The 27,193-nt window shown below is 46.5% G+C and overlaps 1 protein-coding gene across 5 annotated transcripts in view; it reads left to right on the top strand.

The window, feature by feature from the left end:
- The window catches only part of LOC123491625 (histone-lysine N-methyltransferase SETD5-like), a 30,563-nt gene extending 5,868 nt beyond the window's left edge, over nucleotides 1-24,695 (top strand). For 2 of the 5 annotated variants that reach the window (XM_045223067.1, XM_045223069.1), the window contains exons 4-23: nucleotides 7,128-7,186; nucleotides 11,542-11,729; nucleotides 12,341-12,379; nucleotides 12,759-13,219; nucleotides 13,523-13,640; nucleotides 14,423-14,532; nucleotides 14,688-14,997; nucleotides 15,210-15,293; nucleotides 15,404-15,553; nucleotides 15,671-16,033; nucleotides 16,320-16,577; nucleotides 16,794-16,917; nucleotides 17,426-17,712; nucleotides 17,935-17,991; nucleotides 18,158-18,664; nucleotides 19,277-19,369; nucleotides 21,109-21,419; nucleotides 22,361-22,488; nucleotides 22,811-22,899; nucleotides 23,062-24,695. In XM_045223067.1, coding sequence (XP_045079002.1) covers nucleotides 7,128-7,186; nucleotides 11,542-11,729; nucleotides 12,341-12,379; nucleotides 12,759-13,219; nucleotides 13,523-13,640; nucleotides 14,423-14,532; nucleotides 14,688-14,997; nucleotides 15,210-15,293; nucleotides 15,404-15,553; nucleotides 15,671-16,033; nucleotides 16,320-16,577; nucleotides 16,794-16,917; nucleotides 17,426-17,712; nucleotides 17,935-17,991; nucleotides 18,158-18,664; nucleotides 19,277-19,369; nucleotides 21,109-21,419; nucleotides 22,361-22,488; nucleotides 22,811-22,899; nucleotides 23,062-23,718 — 4,393 coding nt within the window. In that variant the 3' untranslated portion in view covers nucleotides 23,719-24,695. The remainder of the gene's footprint in view (nucleotides 1-7,127; nucleotides 7,187-11,541; nucleotides 11,730-12,340; nucleotides 12,380-12,758; nucleotides 13,220-13,522; nucleotides 13,641-14,422; nucleotides 14,533-14,687; nucleotides 14,998-15,209; nucleotides 15,294-15,403; nucleotides 15,554-15,670; nucleotides 16,034-16,319; nucleotides 16,578-16,793; nucleotides 16,918-17,425; nucleotides 17,713-17,934; nucleotides 17,992-18,157; nucleotides 18,665-19,276; nucleotides 19,370-21,108; nucleotides 21,420-22,360; nucleotides 22,489-22,810; nucleotides 22,900-23,061) is intronic. The other 3 variants (XM_045223070.1, XM_045223071.1, XM_045223068.1) reach the window with 2 other exon arrangements.
- The last annotated feature ends 2,498 nt before the right edge of the window (nucleotides 24,696-27,193 follow it).

The raw sequence follows: 27,193 nt of genomic DNA on the forward strand, positions 1-27,193 counted from the left end.
AATACGGACTTTCAGCTCCCTCCAAAGATTTTCTATTGGGTTCAGGTCTGGAGACTGGCTAGGCCACACCAGGACCTTGAGATGCTTCTTACGGAGACACTCCTTAGTTGCCCTGGCTGTGTGTTTCGGGTAATTGTCATGCTGGAAGACCCAGCCACGACCCATCTTCAATGCTCTTACTGAGGGAAGGAGGTTGTTGGCCAAGATCTTGCGATACATGGCCCCATCCATCCTCCCCTCAATACGCTGCAGTCGTCCTGTCCCCTTTGCAGAAAAGCATCCCCAAAGAATGATGTTTCCACCTCCATGCTTCACAGTTGGGATGGTGTTCTTGGGGTTGTACTCATCCTTCTTCTTCCTCCAAACACGGCAAGTGGCGTTTAGACCAAAAAGCTCTATTTTTGTCTCATCAGACCACATTACCTTCTCCCATTCCTCCTCTGGATCATCCAGATGATCATTGGCAAACTTCAGACGAGCCTGGACATGCGCTGGCTTGAGCAGGGGGACCTTGCGTGCGCTGCAGGATTTTAATCCATGACGGCATAGTGTGTTACTAATGGTTTTCTTTGAGACTGTGGTCCCAGCTCTTTTCAGGTGATTGACCAGGTCCTGCCATGTAGTTCTGGGCTGATCCCTCACCTTCCTCATGATCATTGATGCCCCACCAGGTGAGATCTTGCATGGAGCCCCAGACCGAGGGTGATTGACCGTCATCTTGAACTTCTTCCATTTTCTAATAATTGCGCCAACAGTTGTTGCCTTCTCACCAAGCTGCTTGCCTATTGTCCTGTAGCCCATCCCAGCCTTGTGCAGGTCTACAATTGTATCCCTGATGTCCTTACACAGCTCTCTGGTCTTGGTCATTGTGGAGAGGTTGGAGTCTGTTTGATTGAGTGTGTGGACAGGTGTCTTTTATACAGGTAACGAGTTCAAACAGGTGCAGTTAATACAGGTAATGAGTGGAGAACAGGAGGGCTTCTTAAAGAAAAACGAACAGGTCTGTGAGAGCCGGAATTCTTACTGGTTGGTAGGTGATCAAATATTTATGTCATGCAATAAAATGCAAATTAATTACTTAAAAATCATACAATGTGATTTTCTGGATTTTTATTTTAGATTCCGTCTCTCACAGTTGAAGTGTACCTATGATACAAATTACAGACCTCTACATGCTTTGTAAGTAGGAAAACCTGCAAAATCGGCAGTGTATCAAATACTTGTTCTCCCCACTGTATATATATATATGCTATGAAAAAGTATTTGCCCCCTTTCTAATTTTCTCTACTTTTGCATATTTGTGATACTGAATGTTATCAGATTTTCAACCAAAACCTAATATTAGATAAAGGGAACATAAGTGAACAAATAACACAACAATTACATATTTATTTCATAAACAAAGTTATGCAACACCCAATTCCCCTGTGTTAAAAAGTAATTTCCCCCTTACACTCAATAACGGGTTGTGCCACCTTTAGCTGCAATGACTCCAACCAAATGCTTCCTGTAGTTGTTGATCAGTCTCTCACGTCACTATAGAGGAATTTTTGCCGACTCTTCCATGCAGAACTGCTTTAACTCAGTGACGTGTGGGTTTTCAAGCATGAACTGCTCGTTTCAAGTCCTGCCACAACATCTCAATTGGGGTTAGGTCTGGACTTTGACTAGGCCATTCCAAAACTTCCAATTTGTTGCTTTTTAGCAATGTTCATGTAGACTTGATTGTGTGTTTTGGATCATTGTCTTGCTGCATGACCCAGCTGCGCTTCAGCTTCAGCTCACAGACGGATGGTCTGACATTCTCCTGTAGAATTCTCTGATACAGAGCAGAATTCATTGTTCCTTCTATTAAGGCAAGTCGTCCAGGTCCTGAGGCAGCAAAGCATCCCCAAACCATCACACCACCACCACCATGCTTGACCTTTGGTATGATGTTCTTACTGTGGAATGCAGTGTTTGGTTTTCGCCAGGCATTACTGGAACTATGTCATCCAAAAAGTTATGTTCCCTTTATCTAATATTAGGTTTTGGTTGAAGATCTGATAACATTCAGTATCACAAATATGCAAAAGTAGAGAACATTAGAAAGGGGGAAAATACTTTTTTATAGCACTGTATATATATGACTTATAGTATATCATATATACAGTGCATTCGGAAAGTATTCAGACCCCTTGACTTTTTCCACATTTTGTTACATTACAGCCTTATTCTAAAATTGATTAAATAGTTTTTTCCCTCATCAATCTACACACAATACCCCATAATGACGAAGCAAAAACAGGTTTTTAGAAATGTTTGTAAATGTAAAAAAAAAGAAAGGAAATATCACACTTACATAAGTATTAAGACCCTTTACTCAGTACTTTGTTGACGCACCTTTGGCAGCGATTACAGCCTTGAGTCTTCTTGAGATGATGCTACAAGCTTGGCACACCTGTATTTGGGAGTTTCTCCCATTCTTCTCTGCAGATCCAGGTCAGGTTAGATGGGGAGTGTCGCTGCACAGCTATTTTCAGGTGTCTCCAGAGATGTTCGATCGAGTTCAAGTCCGGGCTCTGGCTGGCCACTCAAGGACATTCAGAGACTTGTCCCAAAGCCACTCCTGCGTTGTCTTGGCTGTATGCTTAGGATCGTTGTCCTGTTGGAAGGTGATCCTGTTTCCATTGATAATCCTTGAAATGTTTCTACAAAGTCCACCTGTGGTAAATTCAATTGATTTGGACATGATTTGGAAAGGCACACACCTGTCTATATAAGCTAAAACAGCTGACAGTGCATGTCAGAGCAAAACCAAGCCATGAAGTCGAAGGAATTGTCCGTAGAGCTCCGAGACAGGATTGTGTCGAGGCACAGATCTGGAGAAGGGTACCAAAAAATGTCTGCAGCATTGAAGGTCCCAAAGAACACCGTGGCCTCCATCATTTTTAAATGGAAGAAGTTTAGAACCACCAAGACTCTTCCTAGAGCTGGCCCCCTGGCCAAACTGAGCAATTGGGTGAGAATGGCCTTTGTCAGGAAGGTGACCAAGAACCCGATGGCCACTGACAGAGCTGCAGAGTTCCTCTGTGGAGATGGGAGAACCTTCCAGAAGGACAACCATCTCCGCAGCACTCCACCAATCAGGCCTTTATCGTAGTGGCCAGACGGAAGCTACTCCTCAGTAAAAGGCACATGACAGCCCACTTGGAGTTTGCCAAAAGGCACCTTAAGGACTCTCAGACCATGAGAAACAAGATTCTCTGGTCTGATGAAACCAAGATTGGAATCTTTGGCCTGAATGCCAAGCGTCACATCTGGAAGAAACCTGGCACCATCCCTACGGTGAAGCATGGTGGTGGCAGCATCATGCTGTGGGGATGTTTTTCAGCGGCAGGGACTGGGATACTAGTCAGGATCGAGGGATAGATGAACAGAGCAAAGTACAAAGAGATTCTTGATGAAAACCTCCCGAGTGGCGCAGTGCTCTAAGGCACTGCATCGCAGTGCTAGCTGTGCCACTAGAGATCCTGGTTCGAATCCAGGCTCTGTCGTAGCCGGCCGCGACTGGGAGACCCATGGGGCGGCGCACAATTGGCCCAGCGTCGTCCAGGGTAGGGGAGGGAATGGCCGGCAGGGATGTTGGTAGAGCATGGCGTTTGCAACGCCAGGGTTGTGGGTTCGATTCCCACGGTGGGCCAGTATAAAAAAATAAAAATAAAAAACATATATAATGTATGCACTCACTAACTGTAAGTCGCTCTGGATAAGAGCGTCTGCTAAATGACTAAAATGTAAAAATGTAAATGTAAAACCTGCTCCAGAGCGCTCGGGATCTCAGCCTGGGGCGAAGGTTCACCTTCCAACAGGACAACGACCCTAAGCACACAGCCAAGACAACGCAGGAGTGGCTTCGGGACAAGTCTCTGAATGTCCTTGAGTGGCCAGCCAGAGCCCGGACTTGAACCCGATCGAACATCTCTGGAGAGACCTGAAAATAGTTGTGCAGCGACACTCCCCATCCAACCTGACAGAGCTTGAGAGGATCTGCACAGAAGAATGAGAGAAACTCCCCAAATACAGGTGTGCCAAGCTTGTAGCATCATACCCAAGAAGACTCAAGGCTGTAATCGCTGCCAAAGGTGTTTCAACAAAGTACTGAGTAATGTAAAGGTCATATTTTATAATGGCGCCGGAGGAGATTGCTGCCGTTTTACGGCCCACCAACCAATTGTTTTGCGTTTATTTATAATTTATTCTGAACATAATGTTTCTGACACCGTCTCTTATGACCAAAAAGAGCATCTTGATATCAGGACAGCGATTACTCACCTCGTATTGGATGAAGATTTTTTTTCAACGAGTGAGACGTTAAGGATATTCTACAGACACCCGACAAGGCCCAAATCCCCGTCATTCGCATGAGAGATAGAGATATCGTGGATGTAGGTCGGGGTACCTTGTAAGGATCTGACAGCGAGCGAGTAATCTGCCTCTTCCGTCCTATTAGCCAACGTACAATCATTGGAAAACAAAATGGACGACCTACGATCAAGGATATCCTACCAACGGGACATTAAAAACTGTAATATCTTATGTTTCACCGAGTCGTGGCTGAACATGCAGCTGGTGGGATATACGCTACATCGGCAGGATAAAACGGCTGACTCCGGTAAGACAAGGGGTGGCGGTCTGTGTATATTTGTAAACAACAGCTGGTGCACTAAATCTAATATTAAGGAAGTCTCAAGGTTTTGCTCGCCTGAGGTAGAGTATCTCATGATAAGCTGTAGACCACACTATTTATCAAGAGAGTTTTCATAAAACTCAAGACCACCTTTTACTCCACACACAGAGACGCGTACAAAGCTCTCCCTCGCCCTCCATTTGGCAAATGTGACCATAATTCTATCACCTGATTCCTGCTTATTAGCAAAAACGAAAGCAGGAAGCACCAGTGACTCGGTTAATAAGGAAGTGGTCAGATGACGCAGATGCTAAGCTACAGGACTGTTTTGCTAGCACAGACTGGAATATGTTCCGGGATTCTTCCGATGGCATTGAGCAGTTCACCACATCAGTCACTGGCTTCATCAATAAGTGCATCGATGACGTCATCCCCACAGTGACCGTACGTTCATACCCCTACCAGAAGCCATGGATTACAGGTAACATCCGCACTGAGCTAAAGGGTAGAGCTGCCGCTTTCAAGGAGCGGGACTCTAACCCGTACATTTATAAGTAATCCTGGTATGCCCTCCGACGAACCATCAAACAGGCAAAGAGTCAATACAGGACTAAGATTGAATCGTACTACACCGGCATCGACGCTTGTCGGATGTGGCAGGGCTTGCAAACTATTACAGACTACAAAGGGAAGCACAGCCGCGAGCTGCCCAGTGACATGAGCCTAGCAGACGAGCTAAATCACTTCTATGCTCGCTTCGAAAAAAGCAACACTGAAGCATGCATGAGAGCATCAGCTGTTCCGGATGACTATGTGATCACGCTCTCCGTAGCCGATGTGAGTAAGACTTTTACGCAGGTCAACATTCACAAGGCCGCTGGGCTAGTCGGATTACCAGGACGTGTACTCCGAACATGTCCCTGACTGAGTCTGTAATACTAACATGTTTCAAGCAGACCACCATAGTCCCTGTGCCCAAGAACACTAAGAACCTGCCTAAATGACTACCGACCTGTTGCACTCACGTCTGTAGCCATGAAGTGCTTTGAAAGGCCGGTCATGGCTCACATCAACACCATTATCCCATAAACCCTAGACCCACTCCAATTTGCATACCGCCCCAACAGATCCACAGATGATGCATTCTCTAATGCACTCCACACTGCACTTTCCCACCTGGACAAGAGGAACACCTATGTGAGAATGCTATTCATTGACTACAGCTCAGCGTTCAACACCATAGTGCCCTCAAAGCTCATCACTAAGCTAAGGACCCTGGGACTAAACACCTCCCTCTGCAACTGGATCCTGGACTTCCTGACGGACTTCCTGACTTACCAGGTGGTAAGGGTAGGTAACAACACATCTGCCACTCTGTTCCTCAACACGGGGGCCCCTCATGGGTGCGTGCTCAGTTCCCTCCTGTACTCCCTGTTCACCCATGGCTGCATGGCCAAGCATGACTCCAACACCATCATTAAGTTTGCAGACGACACAACAGTAGGCCTGATCACCGACAACGATGAGACAGCCTATAGGGAGGAGGTCAGAGACCTAGCCGTGTGGTGCCAAGATAACAACCTCTCCCTCAATGTGATCAAGACAAAGTAGATGATTGTGGACTGCAGGAAAAAAAAGAGGACTGAGCACACCCCCATTCTCATCATCGGGGCTGTAGTGGAACAGGTTGAGAGCTTCAAGTTCCTTGGTGTCCACATCACCAACAAACTATCATGGTCCAAGCACACCAAGACAATCGTGAAGAGGGCATGACAAAGCCTATTCCCCCTCAGGAGACTGAAAAGTTTTAGCATGGGTCCTCAGATCCTCAAAAAGTTATACAGCTGCACCATCGAGAGCATCCTGACTGGTTGCATCACTGCCTGGTACGACAACTGCAGCACATCACTGGGGCCAAGCTTCCTGCCATCCAGGACTGCTATACCAGGCGGTGTCAGAAGAAGGCCCTAAAAATTGTCAAAGACTCAAGCCACCCTAGTCATAGACTGTTCTCTCTGCTACTGCACGGCAAGCGGCACCAGAGCGCCAAGTCTAGGTCCAAAAGGCTTCTTAACAGCTTCTACCCCCAAGCCATAAGACACCTGAACAGCTAATCATGGCTACCCGGACAATTTGCATTGTCCCCTCCCCCTCTTTTACGCTGCTGCTACTCTTTTCATTATCTATGCATAGTCACTTTAACTCTACATATTACCTAAATGACCTCGACTAACCTGTGCCCCCGCACATTGACTCTGCACCGGTACCTGTTTTTGCTTTGTCATGATGGGGTATTGTGTGTAGATTGATGAGGAAAAAAACAATTTAAGCCATTTGAGAATAAGGCTGTAACGTAACAATGTGAAAAACGGCAGGAGGTCTGAATACTTTCCGAATGCACTGTATATATAAGATCTGCAATTTCCTGGTTGTAATGTTCATATTTCTGTGATTTCAGGGGGCTAGACAGGAGGAAAGGACTGGACGGCCAACGCCGGAAACAAGAAAATGTATCAGGTATGGTGAATGCCACATGCCATAGACTGCATAACATACAGTGAGGGGAAAAAAGTATTTGATCCCCTGCTGATTTTGTACATTTTCCCACTGACAAGGAAATGATCAGTCTATAATTTTAATGGTAGGTTTATTTGAACAGTGAGAGACAAAATAACCACACAAAAAATCCAGAAAAAACGCATGTCAAAAATGTTATAAATTGATTTGTATTTTAATGAGGGAAATAAGTATTTGACCCCCTCTCAATCAGAAAGATTTCTGGCTCACAGGTGTCTTTTATACAGGTAACGAGCTGAGATTAGGAGCACACTCTTAAAGGGAGTGCTCCTAATCTCAGCTTGTTACCTGTATAAAAGACACCTGTCCACAGAAGCAATCAATAAATCAGACTCCAAACTCTCCACCATGGCCAAGACCAAAGAGCTCTCCAAGGATGTCAGGGACAAGATTGTAGACCTACACAAGGCTGGAATGGGCTACAAGACCATCGCCAAGCAGCTTGGTGAGAAGTTGACAACAGTTGGTGCGATTATTCGCAAATGGAAGAAACACAAAATAACTGTCAATCTCCCTCGGCCTGGGGCTCCATGCAAAATCTCACCTTGTGGAGTTGCAATGATCATGAGAACGGTGAGGAATCAGCCCAGAACTACACGGGAGGATCTTGTCAATGATCTCAAGGCAGTTGGGACCATATTCACCAAGAAAACAATTGGTAACACACTATGCCGTGAAGGACTGAAATCCTGCAGCACACGGAGGTCCCCCTGCTCAAGAAAGTACATATACAGGCCCGTCTGAAGTTTGCCAATGAACATCTGAATGATTCAGAGGAGAACTGGGTGAAAGTGTTGTGGTCAGATGAGACCAAAATCGAGCTCTTTGGCATCAACTCAACTCGCCGTGTTTGGAGGAGGAGGAATGCTGCCTATGACCCCAAGAACACCATCCCCACCGTCAAACATGGAGTGGGCAAGCGTCCAGTGGGCAAACGTCCAAAATCAGCAGGGGATCAAATACTTTTTTCCCTCACTGTATATCTCAATGTGCGTATTCCAGGTATGGAACACACATACAGCCACCACATGAATGCACTGGCAGTACGTAGATACATGGTGCCACTTGGCCTCAACTTAACCTCACGTAAACTCCATGGGCCAGTTTTCCTGGACGCTGATTAAGTTTAGGGCTTTTCACACACACTTCATAGCTATAGTTCGAATCCGACTTTGATTTCATTTGTTACATTTGTATTTGTATACATTTGGTCATGTTGGTTTCACATTGCCAAATGTCAAACAAAACCATGTGTTCATACGAGTCATTTGTTTATTGGAGAAAATTGTCACGTTAAATCCATCTATGATTATCAAGAAGCATAACTTGTGTGTCCCAAACTTCATATTACTTTCGCTTTGGTCATCCAACAAAAGTGGGAGGAAACAGCGCAAAATCCGCTCTAACGGCGACAATGGCCGCCTGGAGGAGAATATACTACAGTGCCTAGTGAAAGTCGACACACCCCTTGCACAATCTTCACATTTTGCTGCCTTAAAATTATATCTAAAAAGGGATTAAATTGGAGTTTGTTCCTTCAGATCTACACAACCTACTCCACATATTCAAAATGAAAGAAAGTTAGAGAACATTTTCTAAACAAAAAAACAAATAGTCTTGATTAAATATGTCTTCACACCCCAGAGTTAGTACTTGGTGGAAGCATCTTTGGCAGACATTACAGCTGTGAATCATTTGGAATAATATTCTACCAACTTTGCACAACTCTTAGGGGAACATACAGTGGGGCAAAAAAGTATTTAGTCAGCCACCAATTGTGCAAGTTCTCCCACTTAAAAAGATGAGAGAGGCCTGTAATTTTCATCATAGGTACACGTCAACTATGACAGACAAATTGAGAAAAAAAAATCCAGAAAATCCCATTGTAGGATTTTTAATGAATTCATTTGCAAATTATGGTGGAAAATAAGTATTTGGTCACCTACAAACAAGCAAGATTTCTGGCTCTCACAGACCTGTAACTTCTTCTTTAAGAGGCTCCTCTGTCCTCCACTCGTTACCTGTATTAATGGCACCTGTTTGAACTTGTTATCAGTATAAAAGACACCTGTCCACAACCTCAAACAGTCACACTCCAAACTTCACAATGGCCAAGACCAAAGAGCTTTCAAAGGACACCAAAAACAAAATTGTAGACCTGCACCAGGCTGGGAAGACTGAATCTGCAACAGGTAAGCAGCTTGGTTTGAAGAAATCAACTGTGGGAGCAATTATTAGGAAATGGAAGACATACAAGACCACTGATAATCTCCCTCGATCTGGGGCTCCATGCAAGATCTCACCCCGTGGGGTCAAAATGATCACAAGAACGGTGAGCAAAAATCCCAGAACCACACGGGGGACCTAGTGAATGACCTGCTGAGAGCTGGGACCAAAGTAACAAAGCCAACCATCAGTAACACACTACGCCGCCAGGGACTCAAATCCTGTAGTGCGAGACGTGTCCCCCTGCTTAAGCCAGTACATGTCCAGGCCCGTCTGAAGTGCATTTGGATGATCCAGAAGAGGATTGGGAGAATGTCATATGGTCAGATGAAACCAAAATATAACTTTTTTGGTAAAAACTCAACTCGTCATGTTTGGAGGACAAAGAATGCTGAGTTGCATCCAAAGAACACCATACCTACTGTGAAGCATGGGGTTGGAAACATCATGCTTTGGGTCTGTTTTTCTGCAAAGGGACCAGGACGACTGATCCGTGTAAAGGAAAGAATGAATGGGGCCATGTATCGTGAGATTTTGAGTGAAACCCTCCTTCCATCAGCAAGGGCATTGAAGATGAAACGTGGCTGGGTCTTTCAGCATGACAATGATCCCAAACACACCGCCGGGCAACGAAGGAGTGGCTTCGTAAGAAGCATTTCAAGGTCCTGGAGTGGCCTAGCCAGTCTCCAGATCTCAACCCCATAGAAAATCTTTGGAGGGAGTTGAAAGTCTGTGTTGCCCAGCGACAGCCCCAAAACATCACTGCTCTAGAGGAGATCTGCATGGAGGAATGGGCCAAAATACCAGCAACAGTGTGTGAAAACCTTGTGAAGACTTACAGAAAACGTTTGACCTGTGTCATTGCCAACAAAGGGTATATAACAAAGTATTGAGAAACTTTTTGTTATTGACCAAATACTTATTTTCCACCATCATATGCCAATAAATTCATTAAAAATCCTACAATGTGATTTTCTGGAATTTTTTTTCTAATTTTGTCTGTCATAGTTGACGTGTACCTATGATGAAAATGACAGGCCTCTCTCATCTTTTTAAGTGGGAGAACTTGCACAATTGGTGGCTGACTAAATACTTTTTTTCCCCACTGTATGTCCATTGTTTCGGTCAAAATTGCTCAAGCTCAGTAAATTTGGTTGGGGATCATTGATGGACAGCAATATTTCAACCTTGACTGATCGTCAAACAAATTTAAGTCCGTACAGAGGCTAGACCACCCATGAACACGCAACATCTCTTGGAGAGCCATGTGTCTTTAATATAAAAATCTGTGTAAGTGTCTTGCTGATAAAACTCTATCCCAGGGTTTTCAGAAGACTGAGGCAGGTTTTCCTTTAACTTTTTACCTGGGCTTTGCTCCTTTCATTTTTCTTTTGATCCTGACAAACTCCCCAGTCCCTGCCAATGACAAGCATAACATGATGCTGCCACCGCAATACTTGAAAATACTATGTAATCCCTTTTTAGATTTTATTTTAAGGCAGCAAAATGTGAAGACTGTGCAAGGGGTGTGTAGACTTTCACTAGGGACTCAGTAGCCTACAGTATAGCCCCCTTCTCCATTAATCTGCATGGATGCGCTCATAAATGCGCTGTTACATAAATGCGCTGCTACTCACAGAATGTTAAGTTATGGTACTGCGTGCATTTTATCAAAGACTGGCAGTCAAACAACCAATAATACTGCATGCGCCTCTGGTTCTTTTACTGTTTGGTACGGACTGCAGCAAACCACACCACAGTACAAATGGAATCGGACCGAGACTTTTTGAGCAAACCACGGTGTTGTATAGTGCACTCCCTAGTGTTCACCCCAGTCCAAACGAACTGAACTAAGGGAGAAAACGCGCCAGAGTTTGAAAAAAACGCTCCAATCCAATTTGGTGTGAAAAGCACCCTTAGGCCTGGTCTGAAAAGCTAAATGCAGAATCTCTATTTAAATAGCTTTTTAGTCCGGGAAACCAACCCTAAGTCTTTACTGTTGGCGTGCCCAGGTGGAAACGAACTTTGCCAAGTACCTGTGCATGCTCAAATCTCTCTTGTGCTTCTAGTGGGCGATAGCAGTGCCACAGAGAGTGGGGACGAGGAGGTGTCGCCGGCCACTGTGTCCTACACGGCAACGCAGCACACGCCCACCAGCATCACGCTCACTGTCAACCGGATCAAGCGGAACAAGTCCAAGAAGAGGAAGAAGAGCACAGAGAAGGCCCGCGGAGCGCCCAAGGGCAAGAAAATTAAGGTAGGAACTAGGGAGCAAGGGCACAGACCTGAAAAGGGCACACTTAGCAAAGAGTCCTAAGTGTGTGCGAAATGCGAGGCATGCCAGGCAAAAGCTAGCGGAAGGTGCCAGCCACTACGTGGGTTAAATGCAGCGGTAGCGACGGCAAGAGTATCCTTGCTAAAGACACCGATAGTAAGGGGAAAATGGCCAAGTGTACCAAATGCCACATGAGCAAAGTGTAAAAAGGGTGCTGAGGGTGCAAATTCAAAACCAGGACCAAGATCGTAAAGTTTCCTGTTTTAACTTGCTCTTAAGGCTGAATATGCCAATTATACCTATAGAGGCCAAGAGAGAAGTGGCAGTCTTTTTCTAGTAGCAGAAAGTTATTTTTGCTACATTATTTAGATGAATCTCTGAAACGTGTAAACATTGTAAGTAGACTTTCTGAAACGTTGTTTAAACGTTGTGAGTAGTAGACCCTCTGAATGTTGTCTAAACGTTGAGTAGTAGACTCTCTGAAACATTGTCTAAACGCTGTGTGTAGACTCTGAAACATTGTCAAATGCTGTGAGTAGACTCTGAAACGTTGTGTAAACGTTGTAAGTAAACGACCGTGTCTGTCTTTACAGGCCTTCAGAGAGGGTTCTAGAAAGTCCATGAGGATGAAGGTAAGATTAATTCATTCCCGAGGATCTTCTGTTTAGTTATATATGAACATATAAATGACACATTTGAACTTCACAGCAGTAGTGAACGGGATCAAGAAATCATCAGTGCCACTTTGTTAGCGTCAGGGTTCCATTGAGTGACATGTTCCATTGAGCATAACACAAATACACCCATCATCTTATTATCATATGGTAAGTTGATATAGAGCAGAGTGCACCACCCACCCATGATAACCCATTCATCTAAGGGGAAGAAACACTGGTTGTAGACCTGAAATTGTCATTTATGAAAAAGATCTTAGAATGGAGGTGAATAAAATAAAAATACATGTATTTTCAACACGACACGGCTCTGAAGTAAAAACGTTCTCCTCCCCAGAACTCCACGACGGAGGCCAGCGCGGTGGACGAGACCACGGCGGAGGGCTGGGAGAGCCGCATCCGCCAGTGGACTGACCAGTACGAGGAGGCCACGGCTAACCAGTACAGTGCTGACGTCCAGACACTGCTCCAGCTGCACCGCGCCGCCACCGTTACAGTCGCCGCCGATGGCGTGGTAGTGGGCAAGATGACGCCAGCGGCGACGACGACGACCTCACCGGCCCAGGTCAACCCATCGGCCGACGCCATGGATACAATTAACCGCACGGAGTTGGCGTGCAACAACACGGTGCTTGGCTCTCAGATGCAGTTACAGCTGGGGCGGGTGACGCGCGTGCAGAAGCACCGGAAGATCCTGCGGGCGTCAAGGGATCTGGAGCCAGACACCCTGATCATCGAGTACCGGGGCAAGGTCATGCTCAAACAGCAGTTTGAGGTCAACGGACACTTCTTCAAAAAGTATGCATTCATTCACTACACTTATTCATATGGTTGCAGAATTCCCCAAAATTCCATGCTTTTTCAAGCAGTATTTAAAAACAAGTGGCATCTTTGTTTTTTTTTTGCAACCTGACCAACTCATTTGTAAGATGTAAAAACTGACATTTTAATGTGGAATATTTTGGTTTTCATATGCTGCACCATTGCATGGTTTTTAAATGTTTTATGAAGGAAATTGAGGATGTATTCAGGATAAACACACTTCAGCTGTAAAATATTACGCATAAATACACATTTTGACATGGTTTTGACTTTTTCTAGGCCCTACCCTTTCGTGCTGTTCTACTCCAAATTCAACGACGTGGGGATGTGCGTGGACGCGCGGACATTTGGGAATGATGCACGCTTCATCCGGAGGTCCTGCACCCCCAACGCAGAGGTCAGCCATCTTGTTTTTTTTTTTCCTTCAAGAAAGGCATTGGGTGTATCTCAATAGTCTACACTTACTCCCTCATCTCCTCTCCTTAGTTCATCTCACTCATTTGAAATGTTAGACCAGGTGAATTTAGCTCTCACCGTTCCTAGTCTCTTACATCAGCATAGAGGAAGGAAAAGAGATGGGGAGAGGAGGCCATTTAAGACTATTGAGACGTACCCTTCTAGAACAGTGGTCTCCAACAGGTCGATCAAACAATTCCGAAAGTAGGCCGATATGCAATTTGTCGTGTGTTCCATCGCAAACTTTCATAAACAATCAATTTGGTAGTTTTTTTTCCAGGCCTAAAAAAAAATTGTATTCTGATGTGATTTAACCATGGGCATGGACATCCAATTTCGTTGTTTCTCTATGAACAATTGTAATTTTGAGAGTGAAAAACCAGGAAAAATACAACTGAGAAAACAACATAATTTAGGAATAAATTACAGATTTTATTGTGCCCCCCTTAGAGTTGTTTATTTACCATTATTTTACCAGGTATATTGACAGAAAACACAGTGCACTACTTTCTCTTGTACACTAAGGACCTGGGGAAGAGTTGCAGGGGAGAAGAGAAGAATGTTCCTATTTGAAAGCTAGAAAAAAATGAGTAGCTTGCGAACATGTTTCATAAAAAAAAAAAAGTGCTAGAATGCTAGAAAAGGTTGGAGACCCCTGTTCTAGAGGGAAATGGATACAATCATCGCCAAGCTAATCCATAATGTCTTCTGTCCCCTCTCCAGGTTCGGCATATGATCGCCGATGGCATGATCCACCTCTGTATCTACGCCGTCACGCAAATCACCAAGGACGCCGAGGTCACCATCGGCTTTGACTACGAGTTCAATAGCTGGTCAGTATTTATCAATCTATCAAGTAAATCTGTAAAGCTTTTTTATATCAGCACAAAGTTTCTCTCTGTCTTCTCTCTCGCTCGACCCTACAGTGTCCAGCATCTTTGGGTTTTAGAAAAGCATGCTAAAAATCCTATTGTTATCGTTATTACAGTAACTACAAGGTAGACTGCGCCTGCTACAAGGGCAACCAGCACAACTGCCCCGTGCAGAAGCATAACCTGAGCCCGCGCGAGACCCTGCTCTGCCCCGCCACGGGGTCGCTGCCCACGCCCTCCCAGCTCCCGGCACCCACGGGGGCCGAGACGCGGCGGCGGAAGGCCCAGCGGAGAGAGATGGAGGGGCCAGGCGGCGGCAAGGGACCGTGCGGGACGTCAGACGACAGTAACCAGCCACCCGAGGAGAGTGGCGAGGTCCGGGAGACGCTGCAGGGCAACGTCAGCCTGGGCAACAGCGACACAGAGGTGTGTGTGTGTGTGTGTGTGTGAAGTGTTTGTCTTGGTGCAAAGACGTGTGTGTCCGTATACACAGGAAGTTACCGTTGGTGTGTGTGTACGTATAAAGACAGGATGGGTGGGGTGTAGAGGATTTTGTGGTGCTTTTGTGTACACTGTGTAATGAAAATGTAGGTGCCATTTAGCAATCACAAAGTAATGTGTGTGCATGTGTGTTACAGGAGGGACTCCTAGATGGGGTGAAGCTGGAGGAAGGAGAGGAGGAAGAGCTGGACGAGAACGGAGTCCTCATCTCCAGTAGACCGGTATGTGCTACATCACCGCTCTGACACAATTCCTGTCACACCAACCCACTGTCACTATCAAATCATAGTATAAGTCTGCAGTTCGTAACCCACTCTCTCTGTCCCTGTAGAAGAGGACGTCCAGCGCAGGGGGCATGGATGAGCTTAAACAGGAGGGCCTGGAGTCTGTAGAGGGGAGCGGAGGGAACCCCACGGGGGTTAACGCCGCGCCCCACCAAGCAGGGGTGGGGATAAGCACCCGCCGTGCCACCTACGTCACCGTGAGTCAGACTTTCCTCCCCCTTACCGCCACATTCTCTTATTGAACTTTATGACCAATTTTCCAATTTCAATATCGACCCCCGGACCCCCCTAACAGAATCTCTCTCTCTCTCCAGGAACCCTCCTCAGCAGCCGACACAGACAAGGCCCCGGCGTGTACCGCTCCCCATCTGGCCCCTCTCGCTGCACCCTCCAAGCCTCCCCCGGCCCGCTCCTCCAAGCCACGGCCCAAGAGCCGCATCTCGCGCTACCGCTCCAGCTCGTCGCAGCGAGCCCGGCGCCAGCGGCAGGCCCTGGCCCTGCAGCAGGCGGCCCTGGAGCAGGCGGTGGTGGCCGAGGGGCAGGAGGGTCCCCTGGGGGGCCCCGGGACAGAGCTGGGGATGGGGGACGGAGCACTGGGAGCTGGGCAGCTCCTCGACGGAGAAGGCCTGAGTGCTCTGAACAAGGGCAACCTGCGCAACCTGCCTAAGACTAAGAAGGTGAGAGGGATGGGGCTGGCTTCTAACCACCATATTTTTTTTGGATTTAATTATTTATTATTTATTTAACCTTTAATGTACCAGGACAACTCTTTAGTTTTTTTGTATTACAGCGTTTATAGGCCAATATACACAAATGTAGAATTTGGCACTAAAAGTCTCTTCCACCATTTATTGTTAAAAATAATTCCAAAATGTCTCGCTAAAAAGTCCCTTTTAGAATTTTCCGCTAACAAGTCTTCCAGAATTTGTTTGCTAACAATTATTCCCCCCCGACCCGACCCAGTATCTGGTGACTGAGTGGCTGAACGACAAAGTGCTGGACAAGGTGGCCCAGCAGGAGGTGCCCACGGTGGAGCGGCAACTGCGCATCACCACCGACCCCACGGTGCTGGCAACCACGCTCAACATGCTGCCGGGGCTGGCGGCCTCGCCGCTCATCTGCACGGCGCCAAAGCACTACGTGCGCTTCGGCTCGCCTTTCAACCCTGAGCGCCGGCGCCGGCCCGTCAGTGTGGACGCCACCTACGGCTCCTTCAAGAAGGTAACGGTGGATAGAGTTGTGAAGTTGGGGTTAAATTGGGAATAGAGGTAGTTGGGAAATGTAGTGTGACGTGTAGTGGGTGCTTGAGAAGGACAGGGCTGTTTAGAAGTGGATGCATCCCAAGTGTACGCTTGTTCACTACCCTTCATAGGTTTGAAGGATATTCAGTATTCCATTATTTTGTCTCATGCCTGTTTGTGTCTCCCGTCTGTGCAGAGATGGATCCAACAAGCCCAGGATGAGAGCGGGCTGTGCTCTGGGGGCCTGGAGGACGGCACCGAGTCCACCTCCTCCCACCAAAGTAACAGCAGCAGCTCCACCCCCAACCCTTTCAAAGCCGGTATCTAGAAACTTCTTTTTGGTGTTCACTGTCTACTAACAAGTCTAGTAGCATTTGTTATCTAGTACAGACCTGGTTTATACTATCCAAAGTCTTTTCAAATACGTTGAGCATTTGCAAGGTGGACGATGTTTGCACTTTTGGGACTTTTCTTTTGGTTCCATTGCAACAGGTCAGCCAAGCACAGCTGCAGTATTTGAAAGGTTTCTAATAGTTTAAATAGTTTTTTGGAACCCGGGTCTGGTATAGCAGTCTTGCTGTTGAGGAGAACACTTGCACATCCTCAGACGTGCCAGCATTTAGCTGTCAATTGTCGCCAATGTTTAGCGTTGATTATTAGTCTGGTATTGTTTTACTTACTTTATCCTAATTAGTCCACCATGTACATCATTTAAATGAACCTAACCCCAAATGAAGATCCTTTTCATCAGTGTGCGCTGACACCTGTCACAGCAGGTCATCTGACGCTATTGCTTTCTTTCCCCTCACCCTTCTTTCCGATACAAAGAACTGGCGGCGCCCCCTAAGAAGCGGCGGTCCATATATGGCCCGGAGGTGGAGGCAGCGCCACCTTTGCCCGGCTCAGAAGAGCACGGTCTGCTGTTGCGGCCCCTGTCGCCCATCACGCCCCCGCTGCCCTCGGACCACCCCCTGCTCAGCCCCGCCTCATACGCCGCTGCCGCGCTGCTGGATTGCTACGGCGACGAGGAGCGCCGGCGATCCAACAGCATTGCTGGCTACTCGCCACTGCCCTCGCTGCCAACCAGCCGCTGCAACACGCCACTGCAGTTTGAGGTACTTTGGAAGGATGCAGAGAACACACCCACAGGACAGAAATACTCTCACACACATGCGCACACACACACACAGAGGACATACTGAGCGTGTGTCAATTGGGTACCAGAACATATGAAAATTCTGCATACAGAACTACAGTGCATAAACATGGTTGTTTTCACTGTGCTGTCTATCTGTTTCTAATGGTATTTCATGTCTCTCGCTCTTCTACCCATCCAGAACATATCATCTCCAGAAGCCTCTCCTGTGCACAGGCCAGAGTCAATCTCTCCAGAGGTAGGCATTCATCCCACAGATCCAGAGTAGCTGTGAGAGCACTGGAGACGGGGCTAGATGCGTTAGCTTTAGTGTCACCGGATAGGGAACACGGGACAGATGATGTTTTTCTTTGTCACAGGTTTTGTTTCGTAACTCTTTTCCTTTCTTCTTCCTCCACCTGTAGCCGTGTCTGCAACCGGACTTTGACGCCCCGCGCTGCGCCCTGCAGTTCCCCGACTTGTCCTCGGGCCTCGATGGGCCCGTGCCCGCCATGTCGGACGACTTCTCTCTCCTCTTGGCAACAGGGCCTCCTCCCCCCGACACGCAGGGGCCGCTGGCTTCCATGGTGGGCGGGGGAGGCCTCCTCACTCCCCTGGCGCCAGGCACCCCGTCCGAGTCGGCGCAGCAGGCTAGAGAGCAGAGCTTCAGGACTGAGTTCAACCTCATCTATACCTGCTCCCCGCTCAACGCCAACCTGGGCAACCCCGCCACCACCGACAGGCGCCTCAGCCAATCGGAGGGCAGCTTCTCCCCGGCCGAGTCCTTCTACAGCACCGTGAGTGGCCAAGGGCCCCTGGTGGAGGCAGGGCCTGGCTCTCTGTCGCCCTACGGCGAGCCGCACTATGGCGGGGGCTACCCTGACAGCGGCACGCCGCCCCACCACACCAGCAACCCACCGCAGAAAAAGAAGGCAAGTCCTCCAACTCTCTCAGCTTCTTCCTGCTTTAGTTTCCCCCCCCCCCGAAGAAATTGTACTATTAACAAAGATATTTGTGTTTAAATTAAACTCCCAAATGGGGGTATGATCGGTAGGTCATGTCTGTAGCGGCAGTATGGAAGAAGTGCCTAACTGCTTATTGGTATAATGTCCAAATTTGAGGGGAAAGAGTGAAATAGAGTGTGGTAGAGTATGTGCAAACTGAATGGCTGCTCAGTCATTGTAGTCTTTCCTTGCTTTGTGTTGTCCATTCACTTTGTGTCAAATGGACTCAGTTATTCCACATCGAGATAATTAAATCAAAATAGACGCGGGGTAACAATTGTTATACATTTATACTTTCGAGGCTCTCAGTTCAGTGGGCGCATTTACTCTGTACTGTCTTTAGAAACAAATAATGCCAAACTTCTACTACTTCTAGAATGATTTACACATTTCTCTTTCTTTATGTGTATTCTGTCTTTCCTACTGCAGCTAGCCCAACAGGTTGTGTGTTCTGTCGACCCTCTCCCCACCCTCCCACTCCCCCTATGCTCCTCCTGAAACCTTTGCCAAGTCTTTATTCCACTGTTTCTTCCAAGGCAGAGGGCCAACCTGCAAACCGTTAGTCTGCTGACAGGACAGCCAGGTTACCAGGCTATAGCAGTAAGACGTGAATACAAGACAGTACACAATATGGTGAATATTTCCATACCATTTAGAAGTGTGCATGTAAATATTGTTTTGCATCCGCATACAAACCCCACGCCCCGCCCCAAACCCGCCTTCTCCAAAAACGTACATGAGTATGGCCTATTATATCAGAAACATCTCTATATCAGAAACATGGTCACCCCATCGTCTCGGAGCGCCGTGCTACGAGCCTGATGGTTCATGATGTCATATCCGGCTGCCGAGGTTGGGCTGGGCCATGTTGGCGTAGGCTTCACTGGCCATTCGTCTATGGTCCATCTCATCCATAGTTCTGTCCCCCTGTGCCCGCACCCCCTTTCACCAGCCTTGACCCATGCCCAAGTCCGATCCATACCAGCAGTATGGCCAATGCCCATCTAAGAACCATACTAGCAGCCCTTCAAGAGGCACCGCTAAGGGCCCAAGGACAATCAGAAGGTCCATAAAAGTAGTCTTTGAGGCCCAATCAGAATCAAAAGGCCCTAACAAGTACAGTAGTCCTCAGGTCCGAAACCCCTACTGTGTGGCGATTCTTCAAGTCCTAGGTTCTAGGTGGGGCCTCCTGAGGGCCCCCCCCCCTCCTCTCGGCCCTCTTTGGGTTGAACTCTCCGCCCCCCGATAGCCCTGATATCGGACTGTCCATTCAGCCAGCCTTCTCCATCTCTCATCCCCACCCCCTCCTTGAGTCTCCTGCCTGTGCCATGATGACATTCTGCCGGGCTGTTCTCTCTCATTCTCTTGAGTGTGGGTGTATGTACCGTACGTGAGTGCCCCGTGGTTCTGTTTTTGTCGTGTTTCCTTTTTTCTGTTTTGTTTCTTGCCTCGCAGTGGTTGCTTTGTGTTGTGATGTTTCATTTGATGGTAATGATGATGATGTTAAGTTGCCTGTGCTGATGTTTCATTTTGGCCTGTTACTAACTATCCACAAAGGCTTCAAATGTCAAACAGAACTGTGTTGCGTGACAACCCATTTAGAACATGATAGCTTCCCGATTCTGGTAATAACACTGATGCCAATATCAATACTCTGGGACAAAAAGCCATTTTCGTTGCCATTCAGCAGGGTTTTGTCCCGACACTGTAGGGAGAGAGTGCTAAAGCTACACTGGATTGCGTCTTTGTTTTTCTGTTATTCTCGAAGTCGACTGATTCAAATTGTCAGCCAAGGTATTGTATTTTTTAATAAAATGCAAATTATTACTTAAATATCATACAATGTGATTTTCTGGATTTTTGTTTTAGATTCCGTCTCTCACAGTTGAAGTGTACCTATGATAAAAATTACAGACCTCTACATGCTTTGTAAGTAGGAAAACCTACTTAGCAAAATCGGCAGTGTATCAAATACTTGTTCTCCCCACTGTATGTATCCACGTCAGATAACCACAGCAACAGAGGATGTTCACCAATCATGGAACAAAATAGAACTTCCAGGATGGTAGAAGTAGAAGATTGGTGACCTGTAGTTTCTCTTCCGTTTAGGGTTTGGTAACATTTTGGATGTTTGGTCAGTCAGTTGATAACATGTAAGCGAAAGTGCATTCAAGGTAAGTCGTCTAACAGTTGAGTTGATGCATGACATCTGACCATACCGCCATACTGTACTGGTGAATAATCACTAGTGTCGCAATGCAACCAATGGTATTGTACCAATGTGTGACATCATGGTGAGTGTGTGTGACCTCATGGGACTAATGCTGTACATATGGCTGACTAGGGATGGTTCTTTTCCCTCGACTCCTCAGGTGTCTCTGCTGGAGTACCGTAAGAGAAAGCAGGGGAGCAGCAAGGACCCAGAGCCCGGGTGTAGCTCCCTGGGCACCCCCACCAGCCCCAGCTCCATCTGTGCCAGCGCCGAGTCCCCCGGAGGCCTCCGTTCCTTCCACCTGCAGCCCCCGGCCTCCCCCCACAGCTCCTTCTCCTCCCCCACCCACTCCTCCATCTCACAGATAGAGGAGGTGAACCCCCCAGATAACCAACACAACAGCACCACCTCCCACGCTCCAGGACCAGCAACACAGCAGCACCCTGGGGCTCAGGAAGGCACCAGCCACTGGTAAGACTAGACACCACATCACATCCTCTCACAGCACTTTGTTCCCTGTCAGTGTTTCCAGACATATCCATCTTTGCTCTCCCACCTTTTGTGTGACGTGTTGTGGGATTTGAGACCATTTGCTTGTTATGGCAAAGGTGGGAACATCAGCAACCTGAGCGCCATGCAGTGTCTCCAGACATAGCCAGCTGATCTGAACATAAGTTGGGACCTATAAAATCTGCAATGCGGAGAACACGGACGAAATCACGGAATCCAGACATTAAAGTGGAATTCAACAATATACATTTTTTATTGGACTTAGTAGGAAATCAAATAAATATATTGAACTTATTAGAAAAGTAATTCATTAGCCCAAGTTTACCATAAGACATGAACAGAGTGCATCAATCATTCATATTTTCCTTCAACTTCTCGGCACAGGAATGCCCCTACCTGTGTGCGCAGTGCGTGCATATTTCAACCACTTTGTGTACCCGTTAGCGATGATGCTAATGATAACCGTCTTTTGGTAGATGGAAAGGTTTCCCAAAAACCTTCTTAATTAAACGTTAACTACAAAGTAGCCTATGCCTGCCTGGCAGAATGATATCATGATTATTTGCATTAATTCAGTGGGCATTTGCATTCACATGTCTTGCTGGTGTGCAGTTGAATTAAAGGGTAACTACACTCATAAAAAAAATCTTACATTTTTCCCAGACCTTAAAAGTGGTCTCCTGATGTGGTGTAAGCATTGTTGTGGACTTGGAACTTCCAATATGGTTGTTTTCCTATAAAAAAATAGGTGATTTTGAAAGCGAAACATGAAAAATTGGCAGAAAAACTAAACGGAATTGGGCAAAAAAATATTCAACAGAATTTATAGGGTCCTACATAAGCCCCTTGTGTGTGACTGAACGTACTGTACATGACGGTGTTGGTGTTTTGCTTTGGTCCAGGATGGTGCCCACGACAGTTGAGCGGCTGAGGGAGGGCCAGGGCGTCTTAGAGCGGGTACTGAGGGGCTCCCTCAAGCTGGACCGTGTGCTGAAGAGAACGGACGGCTCGGCTGCAGACAAGGACCCTGGTACTGCACACGTTTTCACCACCAGTTGTTCTGGTTTTCACATGAATTAAGTAGTAGCAAATTCAAGCCAGATGTCCTCCTGTCCCAATTTTAGTCTAGACTAAAACAGACGTCTAGTCTGAAATATAGAGGTATGTTTAGGCTGGTATGTCTTGGTTTTCTTGTCTAGGTTTGTCTTGTCTGAAATGTAGATACAGTATCTAGCCTAGTCTGGAACAAAGACGTTTGCCAAATTCATTTCAGATTCAGAGGCTTCAGGGAATGCGCATGCATGTACCATCTGTTCTCCTGTTAAGCTTGTGTCCTGTTATGTTTATCCCAGATGCAGACCGGTATGAAATCCAGACGGTACCCCTGGCCTCTCCCATGAAAAGCCCACAGAGGTACAGCCCGTCTGTCTACACACATCAGGTATGGTGTCCCTTGTAATTTGTGAGAGTTTAGTGTTTTCTTTTGCTTGGTTTTGTTTTGTCTGGCCTGGTTTTTGTTTTGGCACTCTTGTGTTTGGATATTAATTTGTTTGAGCTGTGTACTAGGGTGTCAGGTGAATTTAGTGTGTTTTGTCGTTCTAAGGTGCAGCCCCCCTTATCGGAGAGCCACCACCAGACAGCGGACAGTCCGGCCTTCCTTCAGCAGAGCGTGTCCTCTCCATTCCGTGGCTCCTACAGCCCCTCGGCTCCCCCCCCCTCAGGCCAGGGCTTCTACCCTCGCCTGTCCTCCCACTCCGGCCTGTCTCAAGACCCCTCGCAGCAGCATCAACAACAGCCCCTCAACCCCCTGTCCTCCTTCCCCAACCAAACCACCTCCACTGCAGACTCAGCGCTGTGTGGGGCCTCCAGATCGCCAGGAGGCCCCCTGCACCAGCCGAGCGGCAGCAGCAGTATGGACGGGTCTCACATGTACAGTGGCGGTAGCCACCTAAAAGCCAGCCTCTTGAACAGTGGGTTGTCGGGGTCTCCCACCCCTGGCTCCAGGGCTCACGGCAACCCTAAAACAGACTTGGGTGCGGCAGGGAACCCGGCGTCCCACCACGCCTCCAGACTGAGCCAGCAGCAGGCGTCCCGGAGCCTGAAACCAGGCAGCCCCGGGCAGACAGTGCTGCAGGCCGGCTCCAGGCTTCTGGCGGCTTCCACCGGCCAACACTACCCGCAGCGCGGGACACCCCTCAGTCAGTTCCAGCACCCCCCCATACAGGGGTCAGGAGTAAGGACAAAGTCAGGAAGCTTTTAGGACGTTGTTTGTGTGTGTGTGTGTGTGTGTGTGTGTGTGTGTTTGCGAGAGCGTGTGTGAAATCGTGTACCTCCTCTCTTAAACCCTGTGGAGAAACTAGGCTTGGGGGAGGGGATATGTACAGACCTAAGAGGACTCGGCTTCTAGTGTGGATTTCTCCTTTCTTATTTTCTTTTGTTTTATCTGAAAATAAATTACTGCATTCTACACATGGCTAATTGTGGGACTTCAACCTCATCAAGGAATCAATGGAAAAGAGAAAAAAGCTAATGTGTAATTTCAAATTGCCCTGACATGAACAGACTGTGTAAAACAGGCTAAGTAGATGGTAAAACTCAACCACGATTATCTGTACAAAGTGTTTTCTTTGTTTTCTTTTTAAAGAAGCGTACCTATTGTTTTGGTACCTGATTTGATAATGCTGAGATGGCAGGTGTAACTCAGCAGAGACTTTGTCGAGGTTACTTTTTGGATTTGGCTAGAAGCCGGGTCAGTCCTGCAGTATAAGTGTTTCGTTTGAAAAGGGGAAACAATACGAGCAAGAGCGTATGTGTGTGTCATCCGTTATAAAGATGCGGAGGGTGGCAAACGAGCTGCCTAAAAATCATTCCTTATGATTTCCAGCTTTTTGTGTCTCAAACTTAGCCAATTTCTGAAAACTCTTGATCTGTATTTTACTGTTCATTGATTTTCTTCTGCTCTTTTTTCTTTCCTACCTGACTCTGTTGATTTGATGTATTACTACTTCTCAGTAGATTTGCTATATTGTACTTGAGTCATACAGATCTTGTAATTCATGGTGCTGCAGTTGTTTTCGTCTTTTTAAATTATTTACATTCAAATCCAGTTATGTTCCACACAAACCGGTTGATTCAACTCATCTGTAATTTGGAATCAGACTTTTGCCAGAAATACATCCTAGTAATCGTTAACTTTTTATTGTGCTAAGAAGCCGAATACATTTTTTTCCTTCTTTACTCCGTTGTTGGGTTTGTTGTCTCTTGAATCCTGTCGGATTCTTTTTATGAAAATGTATTGAGAATATATTTTTTCTCTCCCTCTGACCAATCCTTGCATTCCGTATGCCACCTAAGAAAGTAGGAGGATAATCTATGGCGGAATTTGTTTGAATGGTATAAAAAAAAAAAAAGCTGCTGTGTTCTCATTTTTATTTTTTATTATTTACACAAGTGCTGCTTCAAGACGTCTCCCTTCCCACAGAATGCTGTACCCCCATTTTAGTAGAGTCCTCACCAACTGAATACAAAACAAAAATATGAAAAATCACACAGCGACGTTAACAAGTCATGTGCCATGACCACTGCAGTGGGACTTTAATCAATGTTAAATGACATTGCTGATGCACACTGGGAGATGTAGTCTCCTCATGACAGACGAGACCGCAGGAAGATGGACCTTTTTATGGAGCTCGTTCGGACGTTCTAGTTTGGTTGGGAGTTAGATGTCTTTGGGGAGCTAGGAACCACACTGGGGCTTTAGGGGAAGGCTTTGGAGAGAGGGACTTGTCAGCTTGACCAGACACTTGACCTTTCCTCTCATTGCCTCATCCATAGACAAAGGGTACTCAGTTGTTACATGAATGTTTGACAGAAGACTTCAGAGAAATTTGTGGACAAATTACCCTAAATTAAAATTACCAGCACCTTAAGTAAAGACAACCCTAAAATGAAACAAAAACAACAATGTAAGATCATGTGTACTTGTATAAAATGTGTTAAACTGTACAAAGAAAAATATAGTACACTAAATTTGTAGCATGATATTTCTTTTCTGGATCTTACCGATGGACAGATGGTCGGATTGGGATGACTGAGTCTGTCCAGAAAATCTGGTTTCCTCTTCACTTTGGAGTCTTGGAAAAACTGGACACTGCCTTTTTTTTCTGGTGAGGTTGAACTTTTGTTTAGATTTTTACACAGCATAGTGGTAACTATTTGGACTCCCCATCCAAAAGATAAAAAGGCAGGAGTGATGTTATTCATTTTGATAATAAAATACTCATGATAAACATTTTAGTCATTTAGCAGACACTCTTATCCAGAGCGATTTACAGGAGCAATTAGGATTAAATGCCTTGACCGATTTTTTTTCTTCACCTAGTCGGCTCAGGGAATCGACCCGGCGACCTTTCGCTTACTGGGCCAACGCTCTTAACCGCTAGGCTACCTGCCATCCTATCCATGGTATGCTGTGTATACCTTTCCCCAAAAATATGTGAAGGAAATGGTGAAATAATGTCCACACACAGTATGTAACACTGCAATGTTTTATTAGAAAGAAATTCTATACATACAATGAAGTGAACGGTGAAATATCGGCATGCATCTCCTTAGCCAAGTGATGAGTGAGGCTAGGATGCTTAGCAATACGTCACTGACGCTTGCATAAAGTCGCAGAGCGGTTGCGGAGCCTCTATGGAGTACGCCTAGGGAAGTGTAAACCCAGCCTACGTTTGAAGTTGACTGATGGCGCTCTCGCTACCTTCACATTGAAACCCTATCAGTGTGCGGCAGCTCCACTTAGTCAATGTCATATAGAAGACTGTACACCTACGAAGGAACAGATAGGAAAATATAATGGGGAAACAGCTATAGACCTTTAACACTGCGCAGTAATGACGGATGTCTGGTTGGGGTGATATGGGTATCCACACTTGGGCAGTGGAGTGTAATAGCGTCGACATGTATAACTGAACGCCATTTGTCTTGCGTACTTGTCACGAGGTGATACATGGTCTGTCCTCTTAGAATGGCAATGCAGTCCACCAATCTACTCAGTTGGTCCCATGTATCAGTGGCCACTAAAGTAAGGCCACAAGGGCAGGAATTTGAACAAGCATATTGGGACGATAGGGGACTGTATACTGGAGTTGGTTGCTACTTTTACGGTACTTGTGTTTAACACATTATTAGAATCCATGCCAATTGAGGAGGTCCTTTGGTACAGGTAAATGTTTTTACAGTCAATATTGTGCACACACTCTGGCACCCAACTCACATTCATTCAGACCAAAGATGAAACTTTGGGAGTTGGGTTGTTCAATTTGGGAATTGGTTCCTCCTTTTGAGAGAACCAATTCCCAAATTGAAGGTCGGGTGTGGTATGTTCTCTGCATCGTAACTGCTTCATTAAAAGGGTTGTCCACTGCCAGAGTCTTGCCATCTTGTATTTTGACTGAAGGGGGCGTCGGTGTCTGTCTTCCTATCACCGGATCCAGCTGTATGCGCGACACTCCACCTCCGGCAACTCCTTATAAACGATGCGGTAGCCACACTCTGTCGGAACCCGCTGGCACTTGTTGGGCCATGTGGTAGGTTTCATCGGGCTGGGGATACAAACAGAAACAAGGCACGTTGTGATATTGGCAACAACAGAATTCCTGTTTTGGTTTTACCAGCTTTTTCACTGTTGCATACCAGTACTCAATATTTTCATATGTCTCTTTTAACCTAGC

Source organism: Coregonus clupeaformis, chromosome 10 (assembly GCF_020615455.1).
Source record: "Coregonus clupeaformis isolate EN_2021a chromosome 10, ASM2061545v1, whole genome shotgun sequence".
Lineage (NCBI taxonomy): Eukaryota > Metazoa > Chordata > Actinopteri > Salmoniformes > Salmonidae > Coregonus > Coregonus clupeaformis.